The sequence below is a fragment of the Pteropus vampyrus genome, unplaced genomic scaffold, assembly GCF_000151845.1.
Source record: "Pteropus vampyrus isolate Shadow unplaced genomic scaffold, Pvam_2.0 Scaffold106, whole genome shotgun sequence".
Classification (NCBI taxonomy): Eukaryota; Metazoa; Chordata; class Mammalia; order Chiroptera; family Pteropodidae; genus Pteropus; species Pteropus vampyrus.
In genome coordinates this window covers 2,171,404-2,193,041 of record NW_011888887.1, presented here as the reverse complement: position 1 = coordinate 2,193,041, position 21,638 = coordinate 2,171,404, and the positions used below count along the sequence as shown (strand labels likewise).

The window sequence follows — 21,638 nt, the reverse complement described above, 5'->3', positions numbered from 1 at the left end:
AATTCAAATTGTAGAAACTGCTCCTTGAGAATATATGGAGAATTTTCAAGTATAATATTATTTTCCTTAATGGTAAATACAGTATTTCAGTTGATAAAATAGTTAACAGTTTTTAAATCCTAACAGATTTTTAAATAATGTATTCACCCCTATGGATTAACCTAAGTTTAGAGCAGAGTAATATAAAATATAGAGCAGAGTAATAGTAGAGGAACCAGGAATAACTAAAATAATATTATTATTTAATTATTAGGTTTGCTTACATTTTCCAGGATATACTGCTCACCCTTAATGCCAAGTTGTCCTGCTTTAACTCTGCCTTTGATTTTGCTTTTAACAGACTGAGTATGTAACACATACACATTTAAAGACACTGACCTTTCTTTTAATTATATATTTTATTCAAGCCCAAAGGAAGCAATTTTTAATGAATACCTAAAACTGGAACAATTGGAAAAGACCAGAGATTTCCTATGCTCTTTCTTACCAGTCGAAATGGCTGATAGACCACATGCATTTAATCTTCTCTCCCTCCTAAAATCTTGCTAAAATGACATTTAAAGGGATTTTTTAAGGACAAGAGAATAGGAAACGAGTTAAGAAAGGATGAGAGATGTCAACACGTTTTTAGAAATCAGAAGAAAGAGTGCTGTCTTAACAAAGCAGAGGAACTCATAACCTAAGTGCTTTCAGAGAAGGACTCCCTCCATGACAGGTATGCTTGTTGGCCAGCAGAACCCCTGCAAGGCTCAGCTCTCAGAGGCATTGGATACTCTAGAAACACCGAATGCTATGGTCCACGATCTTTAAGTGACCATTTGAGAAAAGAGACATTTGAGAAAACCTAACAACATCAAAGAGAGAGATAAAAACAAACTGAAAAATGAGGCTAAGAGGAGACAGAGGCACTGCAGATAGCAGAGGAAAATATCAAAAACCCTAAGTACTATTCTCTGAAATAAGAAGAGCATCATTGAAAAAGAATAGGCTTCTGTGAAAGATTGAATGCCCAGCACCATGTGTCCACCAAGTGCCCAGCACCATGTATGAAAAACTGACCTACATGAAAGTATATCATCAGGAAATTTTAGATTTCCAAGAATGAAAAAGAAATTCTAAAAGTTACCCAAGAAAGAAGACAGGATCCATGTTACAGATCAGAAGTAAGAATGGCTCCAAATCTCTTAAAAGCAATATAGGTGGTAATCATTTTGCAATATATAAGTGTATCAGGTCAACACATGGTATACCTTAAGCTTACACAATGTTCTATGTCAAGTATCTCAATAAAACTGGGTAGCGGGGAAGAAGTATAGGAAGCTGAAAGACAATGAAGCAATGCCTTCACAACTAAGGAGAACCGGTTTTCAAACTAGGATTTTATACACTGCCCAACTATTTTTTCCAATTTTATTAAATTTATCGGAGTGACATTGGTTAATAAAATTATATAGGTTTCAAGTGTACAATTCTTTAATACATTATCCATATATTACATTGTATGTTCACCACCCAAATATCTTCTATTTTATTTATTCTGCCTAACTACACTGAAAGCAAGATCAAGGACTTTCTTTTATTCATCTTTTTATCCTCTTTGTTATTTGGCGTGTGGTAATCCTACAATAAATATTAGTCCATTTAGCCAACACCTCAAGAATTCTCTACATAATTTGTTATTTTTCAATGTTGTTGACTCTAACTTCATTAATTCTTTAAAAAATTATTGGAGGATACCACTGGTTAACATGAAATAGGAATGCCTATTCAGAAATGCACATCCAGCATTTCTTTGATTGGCGCCATGAATCTCCATGCCCCTGAAGAGGCGGAATGTCCATATAGAGTCCCCGTTTCACATTCCAAAAATATTGGGGAAGAGGTCACCAAAATGGAAACCACGTGGGTGCACTATCTCAACTGTCTACCTCCAGCTTCAGAATGAGGAGAGAAGTGGGTGAAAGAGAGAAGTAGAATGTGCCAGAATACAACACAAAATGACCCAAACGGTTTTGTTATTAGCAATACGTAACATCTCGAACACAGAAATCTGGGAGGACAAGTGTATCAGGATAAAGGAAATAACAGATTTGTGGGGAGTACTGGACAGATTGCCAAGTAGTTCCTGCGGATAGCTTTAGCTCATTATTCATCTCTCCATATGCCCCACAGATAACCAACTGCAATCAAAGAAGGACTTGAAAGGAACATAGGATCATTTAGGACATCTATGCTTAATATTTTATTTGAGTGCATCATTTGCAGGGGGTAGAGGTGGGGAGAAGTGAGGCCATCGGAACAAGAATGAAACACATAGGCCCTGTTTCCAAAGAGTTTTTAATCTACAGAAATCAAAAGGGTCTGCCAAATTCTAGGAAGATAAATCACTACAGAAAAATCAAGACATGTCCTAATAAAGATATTGATCCTAAGAGATAAAGGAAGAATCATGTGTTCCAGACATTAAAAAGCAACACATAAAGGGAAAGAAATCAGGTTGGACTTAATGTTTCTCAGTGGCAAAACTGAAATGTTTATACAGCTCTGAAGGTAAAAAGGATGACCCTAAAATTTAATACTTAGCCACATTGTTTCTTAAACATAAGATTAACAGTCTTTCTCAAGCATCCAAGAACTTAAGGAATATATGTTGAAATTCTTTAAAAAAAAAAAAAAATCTACTTGAAGATGGTATCTAGCCACCTAAGAAATGAGTTGAAAAAAAGATCTCAGGCATGAAAAAAAAATTGTGAAGAAACTCATGCTTTTAACCCATTTAATATAGGACCAGAGCAAAATAACCATGAGAATTGTGGTTACAAAAGCAGATGAAAACACTAAAACCCAACAATGTAAAAATAATAATATCGCTAACAAATATGAGAGGAGGAAGGAAAAGGAAGAAATGCCCGCCAGTTTTCTCATTTTTCCTGGAAGAGAGTCAGTAGATTCTGTCTGAGGTTAAAGTGTAGAATTTTTTTAATTCTTAAAGGTTTTCATAAAATCTTCTCTTAATTTATGTAAACTCTTTTAAGAATTATTATCTTTTATGGTGAAGAAATATTTAACTGAAGATCAACGATTCTTTTAGTTTCAAATCAATTTCTTTATTTTGGTTAAACTCAAGAGCAAATTAAATACTTTTTAAAAGCATGTATAATTATATATAAGATTTCTGAAATTACTTTTATCTTTCTTTTGCTCTGTCTCTGTGCAGAAGGTGCTGTAAGAATGCTTACCAAATGTTAGTGATACTATTTCTGGATGGCGAGATTTGGGATAATTTTAAAGCTTTCTTGTACTTTATTGATTTAATTTTTATAATAAGTTGTGCCATTTTCACACAATCAATAGAGTCATTGCTTGAAAAATTTTAAAAGACATCAGGGAACGGAATAAAATTATTTTAAATTGATTGCTAAAGTATTGAGTATAGATATTTCAATAATATCTACCAGCAAAAAAATGTTTGTTAACTGAGCTGTATTCATATTTTCTGTTGGTGTGACTCTTTCATCTGGCCATTGTTGACAATTCCTTTGAGTTTTCACGTTATCATAGAAAATAATTAAGTTGTCATGTGCTGAGTTGTCATGCGCATAGTTTTCAGTTAAGATTCTTTGGTTGCAAGTAACAGAAACCAACGGAGGCTTCTTTAAGAGAAACAAAGCCAAGAAGAAAAGCAAAGAAATTATTGGAAGAAAATGGGTTAACTCCCAGAATCAAAATCAAAACTAAATATGGTAGGCCTTGGGAAAGACGAGAACATGGAATCTCTAGGTAGCTGGGAATAATGAGTCTCTTTGGGGAACCTCCACCAGGATGAGTTGTCATAAGCTGTTTGTTTGTTTGTTTGTTTTCTTAAGTCATTCCAAGCAGAATTCAGATATCTGCCAGAGTATGCTTAGTCAGGTTTGGGTCACATGCCCACCTACAGCCTGAGGAAGGGCAGGAACCTTTGATTAGTCTTTCTGTACTTCTGGCAAGGAAAATTGAGGGTTTGTTACCAGAAAGTAGGAAAGGATGCTGGGGAGGTAAAAACTACTGATGTCTCCTGTCTTTGCCTTACTTTAAACTTGCAATAAAGGCGGCTTCTGTCCCACTCAGTATGCCCCTGGAGGAATTCGCAGATTTAGTTTCTTTATCAGATCTGTTCCTTCATTCCTTTCAAAGTAATTACAGGCTGCTTCTTCCCTGTCTCATGACACTGATTATTAGCTAAAGCTAATTCATCAGCTAGATATAGGTGAAACACCTTTAGCTATCTTTTAGAAAAAGCTTAGTAAATTATTTGTCATTCTCCAACCCAAGAAATGTTCTGCCTATAAGTAAAAGTTTATTAGATACTGTGAGAGGTCTTTGGGTTCAGCCGTTTTTTAGACAAATTGCATTAACTCTTAGGGGAAAAAAATCCACACACATACTCTTTTGAATAAATCCAATTTACTCTATTTGCTTGGAATTAACAACTGTTAATGTTATGTCCAAATTCCCTTCCTTCCTCGTTGAAAAGAACTATATCACTCCCGCCAGTATGTACAAATGGATAGCTAATTACTCAGCACAGAGGGTTATGTGATTCATCCCTGCTGTGTGGAAGTGACTGTTGCCAGTTGTCTGCTTTTTCCAAACTACATAGTGTTATATGGTTTATATCCCAATCAATAATGGCAAAGCTCCAGAAAGAAATACTACCTAGATGTCAGAGACTCATTAAACTGATCAGTCTGCAGTTTTTTGTCAGTGATTTTTAAACCTGGCTGTGTATCAAAATCACTTGGTGACATTAAAAGAAAAGAAAAGAAAAGGAAGCAAGGAAGGAAGGAAAGGAGGAAGGGAGGAGAGATACAGCCTCCTGTTATCCACCTCCAAAGCCACTGAATCAGAATATTCTGGGTTGGGTCAGGGACAAATTCAGGATTTATATAATTTGTTGTCTCTCTTTAAGAAAAAAATAAATAAAAGTATCTTACTTTTACAAATTTTATAAAAATATATTACCTTGTGAGTACTTTTCTAGGACCCAGGCCCTTGTAAAGGTCCATGTAAATGATGGACCCTGAAGTTTAACCTTTATTAGCTTCAACGTAAGTCTGCCTGTAGGTTAGGGCCTAGGAATAAAAAGTGTGTTTATATGCCATGTCTGTGTCTGTGTGCACAGCTGAGCACTTACACCCTTGTGCATGGTTCAAGCTTTGAGGTGAGAGAACCCAGAACTGGGACTTTCCCTTCTCCCTCAAAAACAAAAAGAATATAGAAACCTTAGTGTTCTCTAAATTTTAATCTGGTTTTCCACTAAACTTTAAAAATCTATAACTGAAATATTTTTATTTTAATGTTTTTATTGCCTTTGCTCTTCTTATGGCAGAAATGTCCATAACCAAAAATTATTGCCAGTATCTAAATCTGTGCTCCAGACAATAGCCCCATAGTTACAACTGCTCTGGTTACAGTTAGAGAGGAATAACAGCTCAACTTTCTGCATGTTTAGATTTAGTTTGCAAAAAGCTTGTGCTGCTTTTTCCATGATTTCAAATGATTTTGGGTATTGAATTTTGGCAACTGTAAATGTTTGTGTTTGCCTAGAGAAGCACTAGGTTAGACAGAAACCACATTGCAGGAAATGTCAAGTTCTTCACTTTTCTCTGGTATAATTAAGTGATCTGTCCGGTAGCATCTTTTTAAAAAATGTCTTTTTAATCCTTTATAAAAATAAAACATGCCTAGTGTTGAAATTTTTAAATCAAAAAACATATAAGGAAAAATACATATTTATTATATCCAAAGATACCTTCAGTCATCACAGTTACTAACATACTGTTGCTATTCAATACATATGTTAGAATAAAAGAATGATGTGAACTCTAGAGAATACAAAAAGGACCTCTTTCTGAGTACTTTTTCACAAAGTGCTTATAATCGTGATATCTAAGATGCACATATTTAAATGAATATATATTGAATACTAACAAATAAAGGCTCTATGCTACACAATGATGATATAAAGATGAAAAAAGGTGGTCTTTGCCCCTCTCAGTGGAATTTATATCCAATAGAAGAAACCAATATATTCTTAAGTACAAGGACACTTAGACACCCAAGGACACAAGAACAGCCATGTAAAATCCCATGTAGGAAATTTCTTTCAAAGCTAAGTACCAAAAGAAGATTTCTTCTCTCTTGATATCCTTTGACTCTTCTTTTTCTCTTGCTCCACAACCAGTTTATCAGCAAGTACTGTTGTTCCTGTCTTTAAAATCTATCCATAATTCAGCTCCTTCTCTCCATCTCTATTATACGGCCCTGTACAAAGCCACTATCGCTTGTTTGGATCATTGCAGTGGCCTCCATATTGATCTCCCTGCTTTTGTTCTTGCCTCGTTACAGCCTATTCTCAACCCAGAAGCCAAGAAGTCTTTTAAAAATTTAAGTTAGATCATATCAGTCTTCTACCTCAAAATCTCCAATGGACTCCCATCCAGTGTGGTTAAATTGACGTGTGAGATCACCTTTCACCTAATCTCCTGATTACAAATCCACTACTTGCCATCTCGTTCCTTTGCTCCTTCAGAACAAGCCAGCAACCTCCTACCTCCCGGTCTTGGCACTACGTTCTCTCTGCACAGAACGCTTTCCCCTTATATATCTCCCCCTTCAGATCTTTGTTCAAACGTCGCATTTTCTGTCAGGCCTTCTTGTCCACCTTAATTAAAATTGCAACATTCCCACCTCTGGTTCCTCCTTTTTTTTTTTTTTCCCTCCAAAGCATTATTGCCAACCCCCAAAAAATTACATATTCTAACTATTTATTTGTATTCGTAATAGAAGTTCCATGAGGGCAGGGATTTGATCTTTTTATTCCCAGCTCTTAAAACATTCTGTGGTACATAAAGGTGCTCAGTTAGTATTTGTTGAAAGAAAGAAGAGATAATATATTTATTCTACTGGTATCTCCACGTGTTCTTCCCTCTTCTTGTTTTCTTTCCTTTCAGTATCAAGATACTTTTACAACGTTTATTGGACAGTCTGACAACAACATATGTTGTCACCAACCTTGGTGTTTTCTTAAGTGGTAGGCTTTGAAATCAAATTGTACTCTGCTGCACACTGGGTCAGATAAATGGTTGTAACTGACGCTTCCTTGAAACATGCTCTATCTTTATGGTGGTCTAGAAATTTCAGTTCAGAAAGGTGGACAAGGCAGATATATGAGAGACACTAATGTACCTTTCCATATCCATGAACCAACATATTTAATTCCAGAATTCACTTCTCATAAAGTGAGGAAATCTAATATGTCAGGATTTTGAAAAGGATACGTAATTCTTTAATAAGTAATATATGTATTTATGCAGGCTGGAATGAAAAAGAATCATTGAACCAGGGACTTTAGGTTCTCAGCTAATGTTAGAGCGGTAAGACTTTTTTTCCCTCCTCATTTTGAATTCTAAACTTTATTAAGGGGATTGTCAGGGGAACCTAACATTCCACTCAAAGAATTGGTCACCACCAAACACAGCACCACTGAAAACCAGAGCAGTGGATTAGATTTCTGTCAAGTGAAGGTTAATTCTAAATACGCCCCCTTGTTCATTACATTTTTGGAAGTCATATATTCAGAAATAGTTTCTGTCTACCCAATCAGATGTCTTTTCTCTATTAAAATAAAAAAATAATTAGGAAAGGATAAAGGAGAGAAAATATTTATCCTTGCTCCTGAAGGATTCTCTTTAAACCTTTTAAAAAGAATCCTTCACTTGAACTTTTGCCTTTCCATCAACTTATTTATCTCATAGGAAGGAAAGCAGATGCAGCCTATAAATAATGCTGCATTTCCATTTCAGGATGTATAGGTCAGGTGAGCCTCTTCCCCAAAAAGTCAAGGGCCACAGCCAACTTGCTCCCTTTGTGAGTCAGACAGTACTTGTGTGTTGCTATTCTGAATGCAGTAAGCAGAGTTGTGTAAAATGAATGCCCCTACATGCAGCATCTTGAAAATTCTAGCATAATTTAAAGTTTTCACTCTAACATTATCTACCATAGTTGGACAATTTTTGTATTGTGTTTTATTTTTCACTTGATTTTTCAGAGATTTAGAGTTCCTAAATAAAGCAGACTCTACAGTCTTCGAAATTTCCACAAATATATGAGCATTTTTGAAAGTTTTCTATAACCTTTTTCCCTCTGAATTTACTTTGTTATTTTAAGAAACTTTAACTTTTCATGTTTCCAAAGGATAGACTAAGTTTATTTGACTGGTACTTTCATTTAGATTACATGAAAAATTATCTGTTGTCTAGAAAGCTATTCTTTGCTATTGTCTAATGTTAGAAAAATTATTTATGTGCCTTTCTTCTTCACCAGTATAACTTAAACAGATTAACTTAACTGAGTCCTTGCAAGGATAGAGGCAATGCACAATCTATGACACCATGAAAAGATTTACAACATCATTAGTCCTTAAGAAAGTGGAAATTAAAACCCACAATGAGGTACTACTTCACACCCAATAGAATGGCTATAATCAAAGAGACAGACATTACCAAGTATCGGGAAGGATGTGGAGACACTGGAACCTTTATACGTAACTGATGAGAATGTAAAATGGTATAGCCACTTGGAAAAACATTTTGACAGTTCCTTATGAAGTTAAACATACACTTGCCATACTACCCAGAAGGCCCATTCCTGGGTATTCATCCAAGTGAAATGAAAACCTACACCCATACAAAGACAGGTATGCTAATGTTTATAGCAGCGTTTACATAGTAGTCAAAAAGTGGGAGAACCCAAATGTCCACCTACAGTAGAATGGAATACTATACAGCATTTAGAATGAACGGACTGCCGGTACACATAACAATATAGATGAATCTCACAAACATAATGGATAGCTAAAAAACCAGAAATAACAGTGTTGGATATTGACTCTATTTATATGAAGTTCAAGAACAAGAATAGTAATCTGTGTGATTGGAAGTCAAGATAGTGGTTATCCTTTGGGGGGAACAATAGTGACTAGAGTGGGGGATGAGAGGGCTTTAGGGATGCTGGTTTTCTTTGTTTTTCAATCTGGATACTGTTGCACAGCTGTGTTAACTTTGTCAAAATCCATCAAGTAGTACCCTTAGTATTCGTGCAATTTTCTGCATGTATGTTATGCTTACAAAAAAGTCATCAAAACCATAAAAAGAAAAAAATGAGTGGAAGTCGCTTTTCAGAGATTCCGGGGTCCTTAGAAAGCATTCTTCACATTCACCGCTTTGAAGACTTGACAGTCTAGTGGGAAGACAGGCGTGTTTTTCTAATATGAAACAAATTCTGATAAGTGTTGCATTAGAAGTACAAATAAGTGCAATAAAGTAAAAGAAATATTTACAAAAAAAGGACAATCTGGAAAATTATTATAGAGTGTAGTCACTTTGGGTTTACTATATAATGATAGGAGGAATATAATAATGTATAAAATGGGAGGAAGGGATATAAATTAGAAATAAGGGGATTAAGAAGTATTGGTTTATATATAAGAATTGACTACCATTTGAGAGACAAGGCTATTTTACAATATCAGAACACGTAAGCTATTTATATTCTTAAATATGAGTTCTTTTGTTTTCAGTTGACTGACTTTGCCAGAGTTGTAGGTTATTCTGTTCCAGTGGTTCCCAGCTCTTGCTGCACGTGGGGATCACAGACACTTTTACAGCTTCTCCTGAATCAGAATCTCCAGAGGTGGGACTCGGGCATCCGTACTTTTAGTAGGCACCTGTGATTCTCCTGAACTGCTAGGGCTAGGAACCACTGCTACAGTCCCTGCGGGAAGGAGGGAGCCCTCACAGGGACCATCACAGAACAAATGTCTCCGAAAGTGTCAGTTCTTTGTTTTTGGAGCTTCTGTGGTTTCCACAAAGAGCACTTTTCATTTATCTCTTTGTATCTGTGCCAAGAAATTGCTTTGTATATGGCTTTTATCCAAGTATTACATGAAAGATTTTAATCCTACTATTAAATTTTAACCCTAATTCTTTCAAGCACTAGGGCATTTCTTCTGCTTTTATTACAGATGCATAGATCTATAGCAGAAGATAGAACTGGAAAGGACGAAATGACACACGCGGGTCACTTGTTAATGCACTCATGTGACTAATCTTCCTCCTATAAAGAAAAAATGTATTTTTAGTTCTAACATTTTTATATCAGATTTTTCAGTGTGAAAATAATACCTGCTTTCACTTGGTTCAGTCACTATCTATTATTAGCTTATCCATGCTTTTCTCTTTGTTTTGAAATAATTTTAGAATTACTGAAAAGTTGCAAAAATAGTAGGGATATAGTCAACTTCCTCTAATTATATTACAACTTATATAACCATAGAACAATTATCAAACTAAGAAATTAACACCGAAAGGATAAGATTAACTAAACTACAAATCTTACTTGACTCTCACCAGTTTTTTCCTAATTTCCTTGTTTGTTCCAGGATCCAGTCTAGGATCGCACTTTGTATTTAGTTGTCATGTCTCTTTAGACTCCTCCAATCTGTGACACCGCCACATTCTTTTCTTATATCCTGTTACCTTGACCCTTTTGATGAGTACTGGTGAATTATCTTGTAGAATGTTTCTTAATTCGGGTTTTTGTGATGTTTTCTTATGAGTAAATTGAAATTAGTCATTTTGGCAAGAATACTGCAGAAGTGGTCAGGTGGTAAATGATATCTTTACGCATTGTTACTGGTAATGTTAACCTTGACTGTCTGGGTAAGGTGGTGCCTGGTGGGTCTTTCCACTGTGAAGTTATGATTTTTGAAAATTGATCAATATCTTTGGTAGCATGCCTATATTCTGTTTTTCCTCAAACTTTCACCCACAGATTTTAGCATGCATTGATAGATCTTGCCTGCAACAGTTATTTCCGTGATTTTTGCCTGCTGTTTTCTGCCTTTTTCTCATTTCGTATTCACTTATTAATTGGAATTCTTCTGTAAGGAAGAGCTGCCCTTTTTTGGCTATTTATTTATCTGATTATTTATTTATACCAATATGGACTTGAGGATGGTTTTTCCATTTTCTGAATTATAATCCAATACTACCATTATTTGATGTTCAAATTGTTCCAGCTGTAGCTCCTTCTGATTAGAGCCTTTGTCCTTTTGACATTCCCTTATTCCTTTTTAAGCACTTCTTTTTTTTCTGAGATCACAAGATGTTTCAGATTCATCTTGTATTTTTTCCTGCTCCAAACCTGGAATCAACCATTTCTCTGAGGAGCCCTGATCCCTTTAATTGGAGAATGATATTTAGAAACCAAGATCTGGGGTCTAGTAGATCATTGTTACTGGGGTGTCATTGCATCTAGTCCCTCTCAGCAGAAAAAGCTAGGAAAATATATATGTATACTAAACCACACATGCACATACATCACATTACTTAGTCATTTCTATATCTATCTATCTGTGGGTATAAAAATTATGAGTTCATTTTAGTGCCTCTGATTCCAGTTCAGTAGCACAAGGCTCATCATAAGCCTCTCCCTTTTTTTTTTTTTTTTTATTTGTAACTTCTTTCTCTAACAGTGAACAGACTGGCTCTCAGTATTTACAATCCTAGATTACACACAATGTAGTTACTAAATTGCTAACTAATATCCCTGTGAGAAATAGATTTACTAACTGGAGTACAGTATTTGCTGGCAGTTCTTTTTAGTTTCCACCCTACAATATCCAATCCAAATCAAATATTTGAAAGCCACCTAATTCGCATCCAGTGTGATTATATCATTTGGCAGGTTTATCCTGTTCATTTGTAGTACAATTAAGTTCATTTGTTACTGTTCGTATTTCACTTCAGGTTCCCCCACAGTTTATTTTTTTTTTTATTTGGGAGAATATGTAAAACATTACTATGGTTCAGATAGTCAAAGCTAAATATAGCCAAAGAGAATTCAAGAAGTGTCCGTCCTTCCGCATACTCCACCCCCAAATTACATGCTCTCTTTTTTCTTCTCCTTTCTCACCAGCCCCCTATAGTTATTCTCCGTAGCTTCTAATTTATCTTTCTTATATTTCTTTTTTACAAATAAACAGATTCATGTTTTTTATTGTATTCCCTTTTATTTGGTGGTAGCATATCATATAACCTCTTTTGCAGTTTGCTTTCTTCACTGAATGATTTAGAAGTTCCTTGTGATCTTCCCCCATTTTTTTTTTTTTTTTTTTAGCTGCATAGCATAGTGAGAGCGTAGCATAGTTTATTTAACTATTCTCCTATGTATGGGCATTAAGGCTGTTTCCATTATTTTGCAATTACAATCAATGCTCCGATGAATAAACTCATATGTATGTAATTTTGTGTAATTAGTAGTATATTTTCAAGGTAGATTCCTAGAAATTGTATTTGTTAGTCAGAATTAAGTACATAGAAATGGAATTTCAGGACATGGTTCTATAGTGTAGTGGTTAGCACATCTGCTTTACACGCAGAAGGTCCTGGGTTTGCGCCCCAGTAGAGCCACGGTCCATGGTCTATGGCCATGCCACCCTGAACAAGCCCAATCTGGTCTGATCTCGGAAGCTAAGCAGGGTCAGGCCTGATTAGTACTTGGATGGGAGGCCACCTAGGAAAACCAGGTGCCGTAGGCATAAATAATAATAAAAAAATGAGTACAGAATTAAGTGCTTGTGTATTTCAGTCACTCTGTATGCTTATGGAAATGCCTTTTAGTGGGTTAATGTAGATCCTTGATCATCATATAAGTGACTGAATTACAGCTTTTAATTTGTGTCACTTCTTAAAACTCAACTTTATTAGTTGCACTTAGCACATTAAAAAGTATATTAAAATTGCACAGGGGTTAGGAATTAGTCTTGCATAATTTGTCCCTTTTCAAGGCTCAATAAATATCATTGTAACGTGTCAACAGCCCCTGATGAAGGTAGTAATCATACATACATTTGCAGCCCAATCATCGCAGGTGCAGTCTATAGGTTCATGATCACCGATAGAGAGTAGACAGTTTAAGAACTCTAGCAGTGGCATAATGACTAAGTACTTATTTAATGCTCTCATTTGCCCAGAGCCTTTTATTTTTTAAAACCCTTTCAAGTTTTTTTTATTTTATATCAACTGCACCACTGTAGAACCCTTTGAGGAAATACCAAATAAATGATGACATTTGTTTAGTGCAAAGTCCCTTACATGTATTATCTCATTTGAGCCTCAGACCAACACTGTGAAGTAGGCAGGACATAGAGTCAATATCCCCATTATTCAGGCAATGAAGCCAAGACTCAAAAATGCTCAATGTCATCCTGAGGTCACACATCTACTATATTGTGAGGTGGGAAATGAATTTGAGACTATACCATACTACAGTTTTCACAGGTAGCTCATGAACAACAATGAAAAAATACCCAAAGGTAGGCTATAGTCACAGAGAGATAAGTTACTTAGTATATATTTTGGAATTTAAAGATTCTATTGGACCCCTATTTTACAGTCACAGGGTAAATACCTGGCTGTCCATAAGCTGTAATGTTTCATTCCTGATTGTGTTAAAGGGAAATACATCCTGAACACACACAAGCTCCTCTGCTGCCCTTGGTGCTGCTGCTATTGATAGAATGAGCACTGGCTTTGGAACCAACCAGACTACCTCAGTTTGCACCCAGTTTGCATGCCATTTATTAGGGATGGGGTCTTGATGAGATATTTAACCTCAGTTTTCTTACCTCTAAAATGGGTATTGTTCTTGTAGGCTATTGGAGGAATTAAAAATTCATCAGAAAGACTCCCTGGTGCTCTCACCCATCTAACTATTATTCTTCCAGTGATCAGTGCTACTAATCATTAAATAAATATTTCTGGAATAAATATTGCCACTTCCTTGTACTTGTTTTTATTTCAATGACCTGCAGCTCCCCTGTGCTTTCACATCGCTACTCTCACACATGCTTTTCCTTAGTCGGACATACTTGCCTTCCCTCCTTTGTTTTTCTAGAGAATCCTTACTCATCCCTCAAGACCTAGCTTAGCTCTTCCATGAGGGCTTCCATTATATCTCTCCTCCGCAGATGAGCGAAGGGATCCCATGCCGCCTTGACATGCCTTTGTAATAGACCTAAACGTGTAGTTATTGGTGTTTTCAACTAATATTTGTAAGAACAAACTCTATACTACACACATGCTAGATGCTGGGCATACAGCAGTGGACAGGAGCCGTCATTCTAATGGGGGAGGTGGGCCACAAAAAAAATAAACAAATAATAACATTTTCAATAGCAGTAAATGATAGGATGATCGGTTCTGAGATGACCTTCGACATGAGATCTAAAAAGCGAGCAGTTAAGAATGGGAAAACATGTGGGATGAGCATTGTATTGTGACTCTTGCTTGTTATTTCCCATTTCCACCTGACCCTCGCACCCCCACACCTGGTCAACTGGCCTCTGAGCTCTGTGGATCTATCCCTCGTACTCAGCACAGGCCCCGTGTGTAACCCCACAGTTCCACTCACAGGTAGTGCAGCGTATTAGAATTGCCAGGTGCCTGGCCCCACGATTCCGTTTTAGTAGATCTGATGTGCACCCAGGGCTGAGAACCAGCTCTCAGTTTATTATCCACTCCCCTGCTTACTATCTTGTTATGCTAGGAAAGTCATTCAATCTTTCTGCAATTCGGTTTCCTGATCTTTAAAATGGAGACAACAATAAGACTTCATAAGGTTTCTGTGATGATTAAATGAGATAATGCACCTAAAATTCTTAGCCCAGTGCCTAGCACATGGATGATCAATAAGTATTGGAGCGTGAGTGCTCGTGAAGTGTTTTATGAATAAATGAATGAGTTAAACAATAATAAAGTTTAATTCTTATTACTTCAGTAAATAGAACTATGTCAAAACAAAACCTGAATACCCTGATTAATCTTCAGTTATCTTATTTACTGTTTATTTTAATGTAGATAAGAAAGAAAAAATAGCAAACATCAGTGGTTTTTAATCCCTAGAATCCATAGCTATTGGCTCTTCATTTGCTTGTAAAGCAGCTTCTGAAAACGCATCATTTGATTTACCTTTTTCTGACTAGTGCAGGACTTTCATGTTCTAGCCTCAGACCTCAATAAAATATACAATCTACTGACCTGGGGCCATCCTACAACTTGTGCTTTGTCATCTTTTGAAATCATAGCCTGAGCACTTTGTATTGAAAGGCATTTCTTTTATGTATCTTCTATTTCATTTATCATAGGAGATCCTCAGGACATCGTAACCAATGAAAGTTATGACCCTACCAGAGATAAAAACAATTTTCTTAGGTCAGGGACACCAATGGGATTAACCTAGGATATTGCTTCTTCTACACAAAAATATCACCTAGACCATTCAGCAAACCTTTGGCAGACACCCTTGCACTGCTCCACGTCCTTAGAAAACTAAGTGCCAAAATAACATGGGCAAAGTTGAGAACATCTGCAGATTGGTGGCAGGAAGTTCCAGGAATTTTTTTTTTCCTTTATAGCATTTTCACTGGAAAACATTGGAATCATAATTATTGTTTTTATGAGCTTTAAATATCCAGCTTTGATACTTGAATGAATGGGCACAAGTTTTCTAGTAAATAAAAGATCACTGAGGTAATTAGCAAAGAGATTTTGACAAGTGTACTTTTCTGTGAGCTGTAAGAGTTAACACTTTTTTTTTTCTTTTTAGGCGAGGCAACCCTTGGTTGCCCTCACAGATTGCAAGGACCTCCTCAGTTTACAATCCCTTATTTTTCATTTTTCACTCCTACAGCACCTGGTCTTCCTAGGTGGTCTCCCATCCAAGTACTAACCAGGCCCAACCCTGCTTAGCTTCTGAGATCAAACGGGATTGGGCTTGTTCAGGATAGCATGGCCGTAGACTTTGAGTTGACACTTATTACATGAATAATTCACTCTGCTCATATCAATCTGGTCAATTGAGAAATATCTGTCTTTAATGTCACTGAAAGCAATTCATCACATCTTAGAATGAGGTAATAATTAGCAGTTTCTTCTTCCTTTTTAATATGTGTGGCATTGTTTTCAGGGTTTCATTTACAATCCAATGCACCTAACTTATTCTGGCTGGAGTTATTGAAATCTGTTTTTTTGTTCCTCAGATGTAGAGTTGTGCACGTCTGTCAAATCGGAAGTCCATAGCAAAGAGCCACATTCACTGACTGGTTGCTCTGACAGGGTGATGAGTTATGGAGCAGTGATAAGTAGTGCACATCAAAGATTATGGGATAAGTGTCTGCACTTTAGTAGTGGTACAATGCTAAACAGTCAAAAAGACTAGAGATACTGTCATAGTTTTCAGATGACAAGTTTCATTTTATATGTTAATAGAAGGAAGACTTCTGATAGGTCGAGGAATTCACCATAACAAATGCATTCCTTTTACTGCACTCTAGCATGGCACCAATCAAATTCAACTGCTCTGTATAATGTACTCTTAATTCCTAAGAGTACCAAGAAGACTAATGTGAAAAATGTTATATACTCTTATATTTTGCAGATCATGAACAGATTGAAAAAGTTATGCCAATCGGTAAAGAAATTCATATGCAGTACAATGCACCTCAAAATGTTGTTTCCATGGGTTTTTCTTTAAAAAAAAATTATTAACATTATCTTGGGTAAAGTTTAGTTACTACTTGAAATTTCCATAACATTATATGTGTCATTTATTTTAATTTATTCCTTCTGCAGATATGATTATTCGAGAGTACAGGTAACCTTGCAATGAGTAAAACTGATAAAAGGTTGTGTTCCAATGAAAGTGAAATCATGGAGGGATTATTCACTGTGCAGTAGGGTTTGTCATAGGCTAAGCTTTCCTAAAGCATTTCAAATTTAATTTAGTTTATAAACATTCATTTACACACAACATTTCGGGAACAAATTTAGTGAGGAAATGAGAGAAATCGTCCTAATAAAGTAGAAATTCCTTACACTGCTAACATTTAAGCTTGCTTGCTTTCTCTCTGTCCCTCCTTGCAGCACTGATAGCCATTGGGCGATATAGCATGACAATAGAGACCGTGGATGTTGGCTGGTGTAAAGAAATCACAGATCAAGGAGCCACGTTGATTGCGCAGAGCAGCAAGTCTCTGAGATATCTGGGGCTGATGAGATGCGATAAAGTAAGAGTTACCTTTTGAATTTGTTTTCTACATATCAGTGGAGTTAATAGCTTGGTATCGTATTCTTTCTCTCTCCCTATTATGTATGCGTGAATACACATATATACGTGTACTGTTACTGCTATACATTGTAAGATGTCTGGTTTTTAAAACTAACCTGAGATGATTTTTGCATTTCTCTGTTTAAAAATGAAAAAGAAATCACACTCACAGTCAGCTTAGATTTCAGCCTCCTATCCATGAGTCCATGGAACAGTTTATGTTTGTATGGCATGCCGCAGTGTGCAGGGTCAAACAGCAACATTCTGTTCTGGGTTCCAAATTTCCTGCAACAGTAAGGTGAAAAGAACAGTACCAAATTGTTTTGTTTTTCGTAGTTTGAACTGTGTGATTTCATTGCTCAACACCTATGTATTCTGGGCATTTGGGAGCAAGAAAGGGCCAGTGTGGGGATATTACATGGGAAGTTAGCTCTTCCCACACTTAAGATATCACTTTTAGCACACGGTGAGATACGGTCCCAGGGGTCCCACTGAAAGTTTGTGGAGCTGGCCCAGAGACATGGGCATGAGTTTAGAAAACTGTACCATATTTTATACGGAGCCCTTTGAAAACTGAGAAGAAAGAAGACAAAAACCTGTATTGATCACCAGGCACTAGAGAAGTGCTTTCCCCTTTGTTACTTCTAAGTTTTGCCTATAACAAACCTAAAAAATAATATCTGTACTGTGAAGGGGAGAAAATGGAGGCTCTGAAAGACCAGGCACTGGCCCAAGGCCACTTGTCACAGATGTTACTCCAGGTCTTCAGAGTCTGTGTCCAGTACTATGACACACCCTCGGGGCATCGCTAGGTACAAGGACTGCCTCCTTGGAGGGTATCCACCTCAGATACTTGCTCAGAAAATGCTGGCATCTGATAATAATTTACACATGTGTGGTACTTTTGCAAATGGTGATTAGGGACATTTCTAGCAAAAGAGAGTGAAACTAAATATATACGCCCTCTCGAAGGACATGCATTTTCTAAATGCAGCAAATTTGGGGGCAAATAGAAGAGTGGCCCAAATCCTTTGTGTGCTTTGTCATTTTTGTTAATTGACCTAGTTCTTTTCTCCAAGTGCTTTAAAATCTCCCCTTCTACTTAGGCCTTTGCCAGTTAAGTTATGATTAGAGAAATTGTATTATATATTGTCAGCCCAGCCTAGAAAGCTGACTGACTTTGTTACTGAACAACAGCACTGAGACCCAGGGTTGCAAGTCTCCCTCAGACTTCACTACCTACTAACCTAACACTACCACTAACCTTTTAAAATGAAATTCTTTTAAAACATGTTCAAAGGTCCATAGTAGGCAGAGTTTTTTAGAAATATTTAATGATGACAGCAACGCTCCTCAGCTTCTGCCAGAAGGAACTGCTCCTTCAAGTACTACCTTACCAAGGACACCAAAAAGGTATGCGTCAGAATGGATGGATGTATCTACCATCATTCTTGGTAATCACCATATTTCTAGTCTATACTCTTTAGATTTGTTGAGATCAACTCCACCTAAAAAGATGAATTGTAAAAATGTATATTCCACCTTGTACAGGAGATTATTCCAGACTTATTGCTGACCATCAATTTGCTAATTCAAGAAATGGATCCTTTTCTACCCAAATACACGTTAGTTCCAAATGAGATGGGGAGGCTGTTCTGTTCGGTGGTATCCCTGAAAGTTTTAGCCCTTTCTCTCAGGTGGCCTCTGATTCCTTTCTCCAACCTGAGAGCTACTCTGAGACTGGATGGCTCTAGCGCCATGCGTCTGACCATAGCTTGCAACCCAGACTAGGGGATCCTGGGCCCAGTGTTGCTGCCTGGCTCCCTCAGGCTTAAGGCAGCTCTGAGCCAAGCACGAGAGGTTCTGTGAGGATGGAAGGAGTTTCCAAACCACACACAAACTGCAGGTAAAGGCTTGCATATAAAAAACCTGCTGGTTAGTTTAGTTGGATGGAAATCTAGAGTAAGTAGCTATTCAGCTTTCAAAATTTGTATTCTATCCATCTCTAGGTTTAAAAATTTTATCAAGATTCCAAGGAAGATTTAGGTAGCAAAGAAAAGAGGTCAGTGGTCGAAGGCATGGACTTTGGAGCCAGAATTTGGTTTTAAATCTGGCCTCTGTACTTAGTTGTGTCATCATAGGCAGTTACTTAACTCCTCAGTGCCTCTGTTTCCTCATTTGTAAAATGAGGATTATATAGTACATATCTATAGTAGAATCGTTGTGAGCATTTAAATGAGTGAACACATACCAAGCCTTTAGAATAATGTTAGTCATATAAAATGCTCAGTGTTACTGATTATTATTATCATCGATATCATATAAGCCTGTGATTTTATATTTGAATTTCCAAATAAGACAAAAAATGTATTGCTTGCTACTCATTTTTAAAGGAAATTAAAAAGAGGAAAAAATTCAGAGATTTTGCCCTTTTACTTTTTGCTCACTTAAATTTAAAATTAATATTATTTTCTGTATAAAGATTCCAGTAATTATATTTTCTACACTCTTTACAAAAGAAAACTTATGGTTGCGTGGGACATGCTGTATTTTGGATTGATTTACTAACCCAGGCATAGGGATAAAGAAAGATTTGTAATGGGAGAAAAGGGTGAGTAGGAGATAAGACCATTTAAATAGGTAGGGAAACAAAAAGAAAGTAATAAGAAAAATAAGAATAGAAACAGGCAGGAATTATGATTAGAATGTGGAGACAAAGATTCACTATCTATCTCAATGTGCTCATCTACGCCAACAAAGAATTAAAGAACAAAATTAATTTGGGCCTCGCGTTCTTCTCCCTGTACCTTAACCAAGTCTGCTAACCTCTTATAACTCATTGAGTTCTCTTTCCCCTTTCTGCACACCAACTGGAGCCAAAGAAGTAGGCAAGATAATCTTAATGATCTGCCATTAACCCCTTGTCAGTGAGATTCTTGCACTGGGGAGAGATGGGGTTTGTGACATCTGTGTGTCCCAGGGCCTGTGTTCTGTGATCCTATGGTTCTGAGAAATATTGAAGTCTAGTTATGTTTTCTTTCACGTGTGGTCAGTTTCATTTGGGGCCACTTATACTTAATTTGAAAACTATACCTTACCAAACTTATGATTTTTTCCTCACTTGAGCTTTTAAGGAATTGTAACAATAACTAAATGCATTATATTTTTCGTGGGAAAAAGTATTTTTCCTCCATCTCTTTCTCTCATTAGGTAAACAAAGAACAAATGAGAAACATTAAATGTATTCTTTGCAGATGAAAGCAACATGTACTTAGATTATCAGACAGTGTCTAAGTGGAACTGCAGTAAATTTGTTTGGCTGTAACACTGGTGACTCCTAGGGAGGAGTCCTCCAGCCATTTGACAGATGCAGCATTCCCCTGCGCACTTGTAAAATTAGGAAGTGCATTAAGAAGCCCCTGTTCGAGTAGCTTTTCTGATTGCTGGATGGATAAGCATGTTAGAGGCATTACTTTGGGTTTTGAAGCTGAAGCCGCTTAATCTCCTAAACTTTAGTGCATTGTAAGAACCAAGAGAAGAAAACGCTGTGTGAGACGGCTTTGATGAATTGGGGTGAACTTATATTCTTAAAGACTGTTCAAAGGCTTACTTGACCTTGGGAATTAGAGTTGACCCGAAATCACCTATCAACTTAACACGCATTTACTTGGTGATTTAGTTAAAACTACTTGTACAATCAAGGGGACTCTCTAATAAGAGCAATATGTTTACTCTGCTTTCCGCAATTATAAATAGTGGCTTTGGTCGTGGAAATCATTTTCACAACTTTAGTGAATTCTAGATTCTGTATAGATGTATTTCTTCTAATGTGATATTTTCCCCATTTCTTACAAGGCCATTTGGATGGAGAACAAAACTGAACAAGGCAAAAAAAAAAAAAAATTAATGGAAAAGCTGTAGGGCAAATGGAAATGCAGTGTTCAAGGTTAATGAAAAATATTTGGGGTAACAGGGTTGATGAAAAGGGAGGGAGCCCGGTGGCATGGCATCGGCTGAGAAACCAGACCTCGCCAGAGGCGGCCTGGCTGGTTTGGGAAACCTCGGTGATAAAATGTCTTGGTGGAAACCTCCGCAGTATGTGTTAATACAGAAGTTTGGAGACAGAGGGCCTGAGTTATGAGCAGCGAATAACATCATAAATGTAGCAATATGCCAAACCCTTGTGAAAAGCAGTTGGATGGAGAAATGCTGAAGCTTTTAAAAGCTCCCTTTCACTTACTTTTTTTTTTTAACTTCATGCAGAACTAATTTTATACACTGTTCATTTGATTTGAAAATGCCAGCGTCTGGGGTATCATTAAAGAGCGTTATTGAGGGAGCCACTCTTGGCAAAGCATTTTGCTTAAAATGCTTATTAGTTCTTATGTCCCTGCAGTGTTGTAGACGGGACCAAGAAAGTACACCTCCGT

General features: G+C 36.7%; 1 protein-coding gene and 2 pseudogenes across 1 annotated transcript in view; 2 read left to right on the top strand and 1 right to left on the bottom strand.

Annotated features, from left to right (window-relative positions):
* FBXL17 (F-box and leucine rich repeat protein 17) overlaps window positions 1-21,638 on the top strand; it is a gene marked incomplete at its 5' end in the record, with an annotated part of 449,450 nt that overhangs the window by 409,778 nt on the left and 18,034 nt on the right. Inside the window, one exon of the mRNA XM_011365181.2 lies at window positions 17,025-17,167. Within this exon, the coding sequence (XP_011363483.1) occupies window positions 17,025-17,167 (143 nt within the window). The remainder of the gene's footprint in view (window positions 1-17,024; window positions 17,168-21,638) is intronic.
* LOC111743064 lies at window positions 12,522-12,640 on the top strand (annotated as a pseudogene).
* LOC111743061 lies at window positions 15,784-15,902 on the bottom strand (annotated as a pseudogene).